This window comes from Triturus cristatus, chromosome 10 (genome assembly GCF_964204655.1).
Source record: "Triturus cristatus chromosome 10, aTriCri1.1, whole genome shotgun sequence".
Lineage (NCBI taxonomy): Eukaryota > Metazoa > Chordata > Amphibia > Caudata > Salamandridae > Triturus > Triturus cristatus.
The window spans coordinates 155451607-155464860 of record NC_140593.1 but is presented as its reverse complement, the minus strand read 5'-3'; the positions used below and the strand labels follow the sequence as shown (position 1 = coordinate 155464860).

Here is a 13254-nt window from a genome sequence, read left to right as displayed (position 1 = left end):
CCTACACATCTTTTACCACCCACGAGGCAAGAATGACTCCTTCACTGACCACCTCATGGAAATCATCACAGCTAAGTTTCCCACCAATACCAAAGATATTTTCCTTGGTGATTTTAACTTACACTGGAATGATCCCAAGGACCCACATGTCAACGCCATCACAGACCTCCTGGCAGATCAAGCCCTAACCCAAGCCTGCTCACTACCAACTCACTCAAAAGGGGCAACCCTTGACTGGATCATCTCCAAAGAATCAACTGTCAAGCTTATCTCTATTGACCCTTGCGACTGGTCTGGCCATCATGCCATCACCTTCCATCTACCTGGCACCCCCAAATCAAAAGCACCGCAACCGACGATTCCTAAACGCTGGATCAGAGACACCAAGAACTTGGACCGAAGTGAACTTGAGGCCCGATGCAAATCCGACCACTTCGCATATCACAACAGTCAGTGGCCTCAATGATCACTACTCTGCGACCATCTCAAACATCCTTGACGATCTAGCCCCACTAAAACTGAAAAGAACCCAAATCAAAGACAGAAACCCCTGGTTCACGGGATCCCTTAATAATGAGAGGAGAGCCCTCCGGCATGCCGAAAGATCCTGGATGCAGCACCCCTCTACCGCACATTTAAAACTCCTCCGCCAGGCCAGAAATATCTACAACAGGAACATACTCAATTCAAAAAAAGACTTCTTCAGAACTGAACTAGAGAAAGCCAAGAACAGACCCCACAAACTCTTCGAATTGGCAAGACATCGAAAGAAACCCCCAAGTCTCTTATATCCTCAGAGGTATTCTCCTCTTTCTTCGCTGACAAAATCATGGCCCTTGGAAACGAACTCGGTGCCATCACACAGCCTCAACCCCCTCCTAACCCGCCTGCTCCCACCGCGACGCACCCTCAGGCTCCACTCAAAAATCATGCTCACTGGACTGTCTTCAAAGACTATAACGAAGACTCCATCTCTAAAATCCTTTCTGCTTTACACCCGAACAACCATTTCAATGACCCGCTCCTGGCCAACTGCCTAGCTGCCGTCGCCCAATCCATTATTTCCAGCTGGTCTACAATAATCAACACCTCACTCCAGCAGGGAACGATCCCTGACTCTCTAAAAGCCGGCCAAGTCCTCCCCATTCTGAAAAAGCCGTCGCTGGATCCAGCCTCCCCTGACAACTTCGGACCTATCTCCAACATCCCCCTCTTAGCCAAAGTGCTGGAGAAATGTGTGCAACAGCAGCTAAGTCACCACATCAATAACTTCCACCTACTTGATGACTTCCAATCCAAATTTAGACCAGGGCACAGCACCGAAACCACCATGCTCCACATTGTGGATGATGCCTTCCAAGCCCTTGACCAAGGCAAATCCTGTCTCCTAATCCTCCAGGACCTATCCTCGGCCTTCGACACGGTCAACCATGAAAACCTACTCGATCGCCTCAAACACAGGATGGGATTGGTTGGTACAGTTCTAGACTGGTTTAGGTCCTTCACCCACAACCGCTCACAGAAATTCCTAATTAATGGCAACCTTTCATCACCATCCCCGGTCATGGTTGGAGTCCCTCAAGGATCAACCCTATCCCCCACCCTTTTCAACCTCTACTTAGAACCGCTTACCGAAATATTACATGCAACTAACATCTTCTATCATATGTATGCTGATGACACCCAGATCTACATCAAAACTCTCTCCCTGAACGAAGCTCTGAAACTCACCGTCAAATGGCTCGCATCCAATTAACTTAAACTCAATGCAAAGAAAACTGAATTTCTCTTGATCTCCCCTCCCAATACTAACCTCGAGTCTCAATCATGGATTAAGGCTATCACAGCCTTAAATTGCCCACCGACCATTGTGAACTCGGCTAAATCACTGGGAATTACCCTTAACACCAATCTCATCAATTCGATGGCCAAAACAGCCAGATTCCACCTGAACTACCGTAGGAAATTGAAATTCTTCCTCGAAGCTCCCGACCTAAAAATGGCAGTCCAAGCACTCGTCATCTCTAGATTGGAATACGGCTGCTCAACTCTCTCTGGGTTACCGAAGATCTCCCTGGCACCTCTAAAAGCCTGCCTCAATGCAGCCGCCAGACTACTTACCGGCTCTAGGAAATACGATCATATTTCCCCACACCTGAAAGCTCTCAACTGGCTTCCCCTGGAGGCAAGAATACAGCTCAAACTAGCATGCATCATGCACAAAGCTTTATACTCTAACTCCCCTGCATATCTGACGCAGAAACATGTTATCTCCGGAGGAGCCAGAATCTCCTGATCTGCCAGAGACCTCTTGTTCCAACCTGCATGCTTTCGGGAAAAAAAACTTACAACCGGGCCTTCTCAGGGGCTGCTCCAAGAATATGGACCTCTCTCCCACCCAACATCAGAAGAATCCCCTCACTGACTCGCTTCAAAAAGGATGCCAAAACCTTCCTTATGGGCAAATTTCTCGACTAAACATTGCCTCAACCACCACCATAGTCCGACCTGGGGCCGTCCACTACCTCCCCTCGGACTACTGTGCCACCCCATTAGAAACCTGGGGCCTGGCTCGAATAATTGTAAACGTATTCTGTAAATTTGGTATCTCGCCTTGAGTAATGGTTATGTAAACTGTAAATACGTGCTCTTCTTCCTCAATGTATCCGACATCCCTCCCCTTACTACTCGAGCTGGTACTGGCTTGACCCTAAGTCTGTCTGTATATTGCTTTGCTCGCCTGTAAAGCGCTCTGATACCCTAACGGGTCAAGTTGGCGCTCTATAAAACACATAAATAAATAAATAAATAAAAGACTTTGGGGCAGATTTACAAGCCCCTTGCGCCACTTTTGCGTCACTTTTCCCATGTTAAAAGTGATGCAAAAGTGGCGCAAGGGGCTTGTAAATCTGCCCCTTTGTTCGTACTTTTCACATGTGAATCTACTGCTGTGTTCACTCTCTGCCAGTTCCTGGGACTTAGTCAGAACATTGTGAGCATGGTCGATAAACAATGCCCCTTGTTATTCTGTTCTGGTCAGGCCCTAGCACCTAGACAAAACATACCACTGCAGCTGTTGTTTGGGAAATTGTATTTTCGTCTTATTGTGATACATGCATAGGGGACACACACTTGGAGAGGGACTTTTCCAGTGAGAAAAGCGAGACAACGCCTATGATGTAGAACTGCCATCTATAGTCTAAGGCAGAGATCTTCAAACTGGGGGGGCGGGCTCCCCTAGGGGGGCCTCAAGTGATCCCAAGGGGAGTGCCCAGCTGTGGCTAAAAGACGCATTATGCTCTCAGCAGTGCTTTATTTTAAGCAGGGGAAAACATTAGCAGCAGTAAGCCTCTGTGTGATGGGCCATCACTAACATCTTTTGTCTTTTATATCTGACTGGGAGAAGGTGTCAAAAGGGAAGGGACTCCAAATATTCTTCAAAACATCCACCATTATTCTAATAATCACACTGTGGGTATTTTTACTTGTTAGTAAGACCTGCCTAAATAGAGTAGTATGTTTGGCAATCATGTATTTGGTTTCATTTTTAAAACAGTAAGAGAATTTAACTGCAATGTTTAAATAGGTCTCCCGTTTAAATAAGATGAGACATATTTACACATTGACAATTTAATGGAATAATTGTGAAACTTTCTGGGGGGGTGGCCCAGATTCATTTTATTTTTTTCACTGGGGGGGCACAGCATTAAAAAGGTCTGCAGACAAAACCCAGAGATCTCCTAATATAATAATACTGCTTCTAAACAAGAGGAGGGAGGTTTGGCTATATTGTCTTTTCATGATGACCTCTCCGTTCCTGACTTATGGACTAGCTGCTATGCTGACTGTATTTGTATTATGCATTTTACTGATTGATGTGGCACGTATACTGCATGTTAGGGCACATTAGTTAAAATAAACATTTTTAACTGGTTTGTGTCTCTGTCAGATCTTATTGTGGACTGGTACAAGAGTGTGAGTGAAAGGGTGTGTCTTACAACTGCGAGTGCTGAGAAATGCGGGATTGTTGTGTTCTGGGGTGTCTAATCACTTGTTTCTCTGTGAGTGAGTAGGGAGGCAAGTGTGACGCTATAGCTACTCGGTTCTGGGCTCATTCGTACTAAGGTTGTAGGGTGACTCAGTCCCTACGCACTAAGGTCCAATAATCCTACGCATAGTTCTGTTCTTGGGCAGAATACCTGCAACAAAAGAAACCATATTATTCACCCTTCCAAAGACAATACTGGAGTTTGGTCAAAATCCAGGGAGCTGTTTTTCTCATTAGACCACACACCATGCACTTGAATACTGTTTTGCTCAACCTGAAATTCCAGCTAGAGTTGCTAACCATTGCAAGAATCAATCAGCTGTTTATTTGTCACTTTGTGGTATGCTGAAGGATGTGGGATGGTCACTTTTACTGATCTTCATGAATAAACTAATATAAAAAAACTCTACTAAGAAGATTTACCATATGGTGTTTCTGAATATGGTCAGTGCATTTGACTGAGTGGAGTGGGTCACAGAAATGGTTGGTAAAATGCATGACTTGTGGGTATTTCCCACATGTGTGAATGCTTAACAACATGCTCTGCTTTCCAGAGTATATGACACCATATTGTGAGAAATGGGAACTAAGAATCATCAGGGAAGAGGAGTGGCGCCGCGGCCAGGACAGCTGACTCCGGAATCTGGGGATCGTGGTTCGATCGCCGGCGGCAGATTAGCCCAGCTCCATGTGACTCTGGGCAAAAGCTTGCTTAATCTTCCCGACGGCCCCCAGCGCCTAGAGACCCTTACGGCTGATTGTTCGCGCTTTACAAATGTGGATATTATTATTATTATTACAGTGGCACAAGCTGGATGATAACAGCTCAAGAATGTTAACATCTTATGTTTGTGCCATGACCTGATCAATCTTAAGCACTCGCTCAGGTGTGTATATTCAGCTGTTATTTGAGTAGTTGTGCATGTGAGGGAAGCTTCTTAAAACAGGGACGCTTTATTGGTACAGGTTGTGAAACTAGCAATGGGGACAGCATTATGAGGAATAGATGAAAACGAGAGTTTGTGTGAGAGGCTCCATTCTCCGTGCACCAAGCTGGTGCTGCTGTAAGTTATCATCTAAACTGTCCGCTACGTTACAGATAAAAAACTACAATTATTGTGCAATAAATAAAGGTAGTTTATTAAAAATTGAATAAATAACATGGGGAAGCACAAAATGTTCTCCACTGAGAAAACATCAGAGACTGGTATAGAAAGTCTTTGCATTGACCTAATTTGTCCTGTGTTCTTATAAAAGTGCACATGAAAGAGTAAGTCATGAAGAAATCAACATTTGAATAAAATTCGAGATCCATCTTTTCCTTTTTTTGCTCCCCCCACCCCCCATGGGGCAAATCACTAACTGTGAAACAGACATGGGGGCAGATTTATGTTCCCTGGCGCATCCCTGCAAATCAGCATGGATGCGCCAGGGAAGATGCGTCACGCGAAACAGACATGATATTTTAGTGAGATCAGGACTCGTTTTTTTAACAGTACATAAACACAAATTAAATACCAATAAATATTAATAATATTTCACAGTCATGAGTACGGATGAGGTTGTAGGAATCTTAATCCTATTGTTTCTGGCCATCCAGATGCTTCTGTATTTGAACAAGTAAAAAGGGGGCCTTATTGTACTTTGAGACATAAGAACAGCTTTCATGAGAGGAGAGGACATGACTGTCACTAATTATTGTATTCAATGTACTGGTAATATTTCACTCCTTGGGGCTCATTTCAATCTTGTGTAAAACAACTAATGTTAAAGATGATTGCACCAGGTAGGTCCTTCAAAGTTTAACTTTCACTTTTTGAGAGACAGATTTACTGTGATTGAACACTTTTACTGCAGAAGGGGTGCACACCTTTATCGCAGGGAGGGTGCCAGGTTTGAGCTGTCTACATCTTTACCGCAGAGAGGATGCCAGGTGTGAGCTGTCTGCCAGGCTCTCTATCTTGTCCACCACCTCAATAATGGCTTCTACTTGGTCTTGGTGGAGCACATGGCTAGCGTTGGAGCGGAACTTGTCGTAGAGCGATTCTTGGGTGAGGGGCTTCCTCCAGTGTCCATAGAAGGTGTCACATCTACCCGTCACCATCTCTCCGCTGTCCAGGAGCAGCAGCACTTCTCCGTACATCTTGTCAAAGTTAGCCACATTGTCCTCAGGGTGTTCCACTACCACCTTCTTCAGCAAGTTGATGAGGTCAGGTCTCCTGATGCTGGCCTCACTGAAGGAAGAGATACCCACCTTGCCATCCAGGAGAGCTGTGCAGGCGTTGAACTGGAAGGAGTGTCGGGCCTGGTGCTCAGACTCTGGGAAGGGTCTGTTGATGTATTTGGAGACTGGGACCCTCAGAAGAATAGAGTGGATGGCAGCGGGGTTGAAGGAGCCCATTATATTGATGACTCGGTTTCTGACTGAGATGGCAGCGTCTGCGACCCAGTGCATTCCCAAGTGAGCTGGGAATCTCTTGAAGGCGATGTCTTGTTTCTCCAACAGGAAGCTGTAATCTTTATCTGGCACTGCCAGGGGCGAGGGCTGGTAGTCCCCATAGAAAGCACTGAACCCTGAGCAGCCGGGCACATCATCCAAGATGAGTTTGTTCGCTTCCATCCCGCGGGCAGCTAGAAGTGCTGCTTCCATCCCAAGGCGGGTGGCATTGCCAATATGGAGAGGCTTGGCAAGAGTCGCTGCATTGGCCATAGGTGCCCCTGCTAGAGAGGCGGCGATCGCCAGAGCATGGGCACATTGGTCTGCATTCAAGGAAAGAAGTTTCGCTGTGGCAGCAGCACTGCCCATGGTGCCAACAACAGATGGTGGGTGGAATCTGATAGGAGATACAAAGAACAGTGTCAGACATGGAATAAGGATAATAGCAAGATAGTTTTGTATGGGTAGCACTAATAAGTGTGAAGTAAATGCTAATAGCATATTAGACATGTATCATTCATGATATCATGCAGTGTGAGGAGGCATTGACAATATGCTAAGATCTAATCAAGCACTTAACATAAATATATAATCCAGTTACAATGAACAGAAAAATAATCTTTACCATGTTTACATTGTGTGCTATTCACATACATGGTTTTGTTTGCATCACAGGTTCCTCTTTGGGGTATTTCTGACCTCTGTGCACACCAGGTACACATCAGACCTTTAGAGATCTCACACATAATATATGGGTTGTGTCTACCCTATTTAGCATCATAACTATGACCATGAGATACTGCAGCCCCCTGAGGGCATCCTGTGTTGGTCATTGAGTATTTATGTCCTCTGGAGCCATCACACATACCTCTTGGGGATATTACTGGCTTCATTGGAGAAACGCATCAGTCTTCCTTGCACCTCTATGCCCACATTGAATGCCAACAGGAAGTCTGAGCCACTGGGTCGGGAGCCCACGGGGAGCATCTGGGAAGCAGCAATTAGAGCCGGCAGCACAGCGCCCGAGGGGTGAGTGGCAGGGTGCCATGTGTCATCGAAATCCATGGAGTGAGTCTGTAGAAGATTAGAAGAGGGTTAGGAGGTCCTTAGAGAAGAGGATCAGGAATGGATAATAAACAGGGTGATTGTGTCATCGACCTATGGAAACAATTTACAGACATGAAGGATCCATATTCTAAGATTTGATGAGTGACTGCACAATTGCCCAAAACAGACTCTTTACAGAAGTGGAATCAGACAAGACTGGACATTGGAGGAGACAGCATTTATAAAATGCTCATAATTTCATGCTTTTAGTCTACGATTGATGGATACATTGATAAGCAGCTGTCAAATTCCTTACCGCCACTCCATTGACATATGCAGCCAGCGTGGGAGGGAGTCTCATTTTGTTCCTTCCGTACACAGAGCTGATCGCAGACAAGGAGAACAAGTCCTGTTGGAGAAAGAATAAAGTTATCAATGAACAGTGCTCCTAGACACCTAGTAGAAGACCAAGTGAGTGGATAACTCAATGCTAAACACAGGATGGTACACATCATGGCTGGAGGAGTCTATTATAAGAAAGAAAGGAAGAGATGAGGGATCTTCATTAGCAGGAGTAGTGCTCCTGAAGGACAGCTGTGTATGAGATCAGAGGTCCTCATGATTAGCTGCTTACCCTAGGTGATACTCGCTCTCCTGGTATTGTCTCGAGATATTAACTGCTTAACATCTGAAGGGAGCCTAGGGTGTGATTTGTGAAAACTCAAGGTGGATTTTATGACTTGATCTTTCGCTCTTCTTACCTATTATTTCAGGTAGCGGGTCACACTGTTGGTTTAGAGGGTTATTTAATGAGTGGGGAGTCCGTGGTGAGATGCTTGGTTAGATCCAAGACTCCGATGATAAGCAGGTAAAATCTCTTGGTGATCATGAACAACTAAAGTCTGAAGAGGTTTTGATTAAGGATGGTTTGATTCATGAGATGTTGCTTTTTTAGTCGAAGTCTCCTTTCCTTTCGAGTATCTCAAGGTCATGCTAACCTTCTGGGTCCTGATAGTATGTTTTAATGGTGGTGTGTTACAGGTTGTAGTGTTTGTTTTGCTCCCAGTCTCACTTTAACTGAGAGGGCACTTGGGAGATGGTCCCCTCTTCTGATATATGGGGTTTTAGTGGACATGTACTTCATTGTGTGCTTTCTGGTTTGGACCCTGCCTCCCTTTAAAACATGGGCTCTCGAGGAGATTATGGCATAGATGGTTTTTAATGGCTGGGTGGTGAATGGTGTGCTTTTTGTGGCCCATGTCTCAGGCTGGATCACTGTGAGATGGCGATCAGCATAGGTCTAGAGGGGTTTGGTGGATGTTTGTTGCTTTGGAGTTCTATGGAGTATTCCAAGGTGTGGCGCATGTTGCCATTTATGTGTCAGGATTAATGGCTGCATGTTGCTTGCTGTGGTCTTCGGTGTGTTCAATGTCTACTCCTTCCTTCCAGGATTACAGTGAGATAGTCCCACTCTTGCTCTAAAAAGGGTTTTTAATTGATCTGTGTTGCCTGGGATGTTGAATGACGTGTTCCATGTCTCCTACTACCTGGTAGTGTCCGAGGAAGATGGTCACACTGTAGGCGTAGATGGGCTTATAATGGATGTGTGCTGCGAGGTGTGTTGCATGGTGTGTTCCGTGGCACCTCTTGCCTGGCACTATCCCAGGGTGATGGTCACAGTGTTGATCTAGAAGAGTTTTTAATGGATGTGTGTTGCATGGTGCATTGCTTGGTGTGCTTCATGTCTCCTCTTACCTGGCAGTATCTCAGGGCGATGTTGAACACATGGGTCGTGCTTCCCACCAGTCCAACCCCGATGCTGTCCAGGATCATACGCTTGCTTCGGTGCCGCACAGCTTGGGACAGGTGATCTCCCTGGACTCCATGTATGAAGGACGCAAAGCTGCTGGTAACCGCCTTCTCCAGGGGGCTCCTCTCCAGCACTGGATGAGAAGAAGAGACAGGATCAGAACTTCTTGCACTCTGTGTTGGAATGAGACAAGAGTCCAGCTTATCTGGACCAGCACCAGATCATGTGTATATGGGATAATCATTACACGGGACCCTTGGAGTGTAGACCCATAGAAGACTCAAGCCAGTGTGAGCAGCACCAGAACCAGTAACTGGAACCATAACATAAGGGATCCGAGTCAGGGTGAGTGACACCAGAACCTGGTACACAGCCCAAGTGATACAGAGCGGCATCAGAGCAGAGAGAATGACACCAGAACCAGTAACTGGACCCAAGACATAGAGAGAGGTCTCAGACCTTGGGGAGTGCCACCAGAACCAGTAACTGGACCATGGACATAGAGAGTGGTCTCAGACCGAATATGTCTCATTACATTGCGATCGATTACATTGCGTGTTTTTACAACGGGTCATTACAACAACTGCGTATTTACATCGCAAGTCATTACAACGACATGCACTAGGGGGCGCTCTGGACTTAGGAATAGTATTAATTACTATTCCTACTTCAGTTTGCGCAACACAAGGGAGGGTGTTGGAATTAATTTCCAATACCTCAGCGACCCCTATTGCAAGTCGTTGTAATGACTTGTGATGTAAATGCATTGTGCACTAACAACGCGGTCGATGTAACGACCGTGCTGTAATAGTAGCGCGATGTAATGACGGGGTTGTAAATGCTGTTTCACCCTCAGACCAGGGAGAGAGACACCAGAACCAGTAACTGGACCCAGGACATAGAGAGATGTCTCAGACCAGAGGGAGTGACACCAGAACCAGTAACTCGACCCAGGACACAGAGAGTGGTCTCCAACCAGGGGAGTGATACCAGATCCAGTAAGGGGGCCCAAGACATAGAGAGTGATCTTAGAGCAGGGAGAGTGATACTAGACTTAGTAACTGGGCCCAGGACATAGAGAGTGGTCTCAGACCAGGGAGAGTTATATCAGAACCAGTACCTGGGCCCAAGTGATACAGAGCGGCATCAGACCAGGGGGAGTGACATCAGAACCAGCAACTTGACCCAGGATATACATAGTGGTCTCAGACCAGGGGCAGTGACGTCAGAACCTGTAACTGGACCCAGGACATATAAAGAGGTCTCAGGCTGGGGGGTGACACCCGAACCAGTAACTGGGCACGAAATACAGAGAGACCTCATACCAGGCAGAGACACTTACCTTCCACTGCCGCTGTGTGCACCTGCCTAGACACCCTGAGGATGGCCTGTGGCTTCTGGAAGAAGAAAGGGAGTGACATTAGCTGAGTTGTTGCAGTGTAGCAGAACATGGAAAGGAGAGTAAAGGGCTAGAAGAGCAGAGGGCAACGAGGCTGATAAGGGAAAGAGGACAGAGAAGGAGAAATAACAGAGGAGAGATTTGAGGGTGGTCCCTGTTAGAGGCTCCAGTCTGTCAAGCTGCAGTCCAAGACTGGCAAATGAGAAACTTCAGCCTAGCCCATGGGCAGTCCCAGCTTTGCATAAGCAATCCTAGGAGGGCACATACCCTCTCCCAGCATGGCACTTAAGACGTCACTGCCTGGCATATCAGCAGATAAAGCCTGGTTTATAAACAGCCTTTGACTTGCATATTAGCTGCAGGCTGGCACCGTAGCCACTCTGTCAAAAGGATCAAACCTTGTGCATGTAAACAGCGCCGCTAGTGCATTGAACAGCACCCGGGTTTTATAGGCACCACTCTGGCATATGATGCCAGCATCTGGACTCACTTATGATGTCAGCACTCTGATAAATTATGCCAGCACCTTGGCAAATGAAGTCAGCACACTGGTATACAATGAAGGTACCCCGGCATTATAGGCACCATACTGGGATGTTATGCCAGCACCTTAAGTTGGCATACATCTGGTCGCAGCACTCTGACAAAGTATGCTAGTTGTTTGGACTATGACGCCAGCGCGCTGGGAGATCATGCCAGCACCTTGGCACACCATGTTAGCACTTGAGGTGGTTTCTGTTCTGGTGCAGGCACTCTGGTGAGGTGTTGGCACAGGAACAGTGTGGGCATGATATCAGTTGGCACAGTATGAAACTGTTCATCTTGCTCCTGTCATGGACGTGAAATGGACTATGTCTCCTGGGACACAGTGTACCACACAGGAACTGTTTATCACATGGCACAAGCATGTCATCTGGGACCCTATAGTTATAATGGCACAGATCTCTGATCGACTAAAGTACAACGTTATTTCCCCTCAGGGCTGCCTGTAAAGACAATGGCTATTTGAAAACGTTGTGTAACGTGCATTATTACACATTGCGAAAGAAGAACTTACAATCCAGTCCCAAACTTCTCTTACAACAGACCTTAATTAATTTCCTAAAATGCTCTTGTTCTGCTCACGGTAGACATGCACATTCATATCATGAACAGCACAGAAACACATGACTAATGGACTCAGAGCACACGATAGAAAAACACATGATGAGGTAAGAATTAAAGGTGCCATCCTTTTATTCATCTAGGTACATTGAAAAACGGAAAAACACTAAAAAGTATGAGAGTAGAAAAAGTAGATTAAAAGAACGAGAATGCTAAAGTGAAATCAAAAAGAAGATGAAACGTGTGAAACGAGCAAATGAGCAGGCGGGCAACCAGAGCCAAATTTCGGGGGGGGGGGGGGGCTGGAAAAGATTTCGGGGGGGGGGGGCTAAGTCTTCCAGCCATAGGCAGAGTGGCTGTAAGAAGGGGTGAAAACACAACAAAAGCCTCATTAACGAGTAAATGGTCCTTTAAAGACCTGTGAAGTACTCGGGTCCGGCTGCAATTAGACGGTCGCCAGCCCGCGAGGCTGTCTCAGCCGGGCTGACACACATGAGGGAGGGGGGGGGGGGGCTAAAGCCCGGTGAGCCCAATGGGTGTTGCGCGCCTGGAAATGAGTATTATGACCATGCACATCTTCTAATAAGTAAATGCACTTTCTGCTCTATTTTAAAATAAATGTCTCTATGAAAACAAATTGAATTTCGAGATCTAGAGATAGGCGTTCAACCAATGGAAACAAATGATGCCCCCAAACTGAAGCAAAATACACAAATCCAAACCCCGATGGCTGTAGCAGGGGCTCACCTGGAAGGCGCCTTGAAGCATGTTGTGCACTGATGTCTGCGGCTGTCTTAAGTGAAGTTTTCTCTGGTGCGTCAGTCAGTCTCTGGGGAGGTTTCCTCTGTCTCTGCAGTCAGTCTTAGTTTCAAGAGAGGTCTCAATCAGTCGCTGTCTTTCGAGATAGATGTTCTCTGTCCACCTGGGAGGGGTCTTTCCTGTCCCTGTCCTGGGACAGTCCTTCGCTCTCTCTCTCTGGTGCTGACAGGAAGGGGCAGGTTGTTCCTTTAGTGCTGGCAGGTGTTGTGTCTCTCTCCAGCCAGGGGCTATATACGCTTCAGGGGGAAGTGATCTCCCCCGAAAAAGCCCTATGTAGAGTGACATCACTAAAAGGGGCGGGGCGAGGTGTAACCTGGGCCAGGCATCACCCTCTGGGAAAGACCAGGAACACCTCTTGGGAATTCCTGCCGGCCATATACAGGAGAAAAGAACAAAGGTGGGGGAGGGGCCTGTGGGAAACCCCAGGAGACATCCCAGAGTGCTTCCAAGTGTCCGCGAGCCCTCCCCTGGCTCCCCAGGATGGAGGATGGACTTAGACAATAGTGACGGTGATATCAGAGGGCGTGCGCTAGCTCAGATGTACAGTTCTTTCTCTAAATCTGAGCATACATGTATGTATAAATGAAACC

At 46.6% G+C, this 13254-nt stretch overlaps 1 protein-coding gene across 1 annotated transcript; it reads right to left on the bottom strand.

Moving 5' to 3' along the window:
- Window positions 1-5216: 5216 nt before the first annotated feature.
- Window positions 5217-12848, bottom strand: LOC146789122 (cis-aconitate decarboxylase-like). The gene is made up of 6 exons (XM_085630009.1): window positions 12593-12848; window positions 10685-10739; window positions 9288-9475; window positions 7849-7941; window positions 7354-7559; window positions 5217-6882 (listed from the first exon to the last, which is right to left on the bottom strand). Exons 1-6 carry the CDS (start codon window positions 12611-12613, stop codon window positions 5961-5963), a joined length of 1485 nt encoding a protein of 494 aa, XP_085486135.1. The 5' UTR covers window positions 12614-12848; the 3' UTR covers window positions 5217-5960.
- Between the last annotated feature and the right edge of the window lie 406 nt (window positions 12849-13254).

What these genes read in the sequence shown, in the direction of transcription:
- LOC146789122 (XM_085630009.1), bottom strand. Translation starts at nt 12,613, where the DNA reads ATGCTTCAAGGCGCCTTCCAG. An exon ending in GCACACAGCGGCAGTGGAAG is followed by an intron (nt 9,476 to 10,684) that starts GTAAGTGTCTCT and finishes CTTCTCATCCAG; the next exon opens with TGCTGGAGAGGAGCCCCCTG. An exon ending in TCGCCCTGAGATACTGCCAG is followed by an intron (nt 7,942 to 9,287) that starts GTAAGAGGAGAC and finishes TTTCTCCAACAG; the next exon opens with GACTTGTTCTCCTTGTCTGC.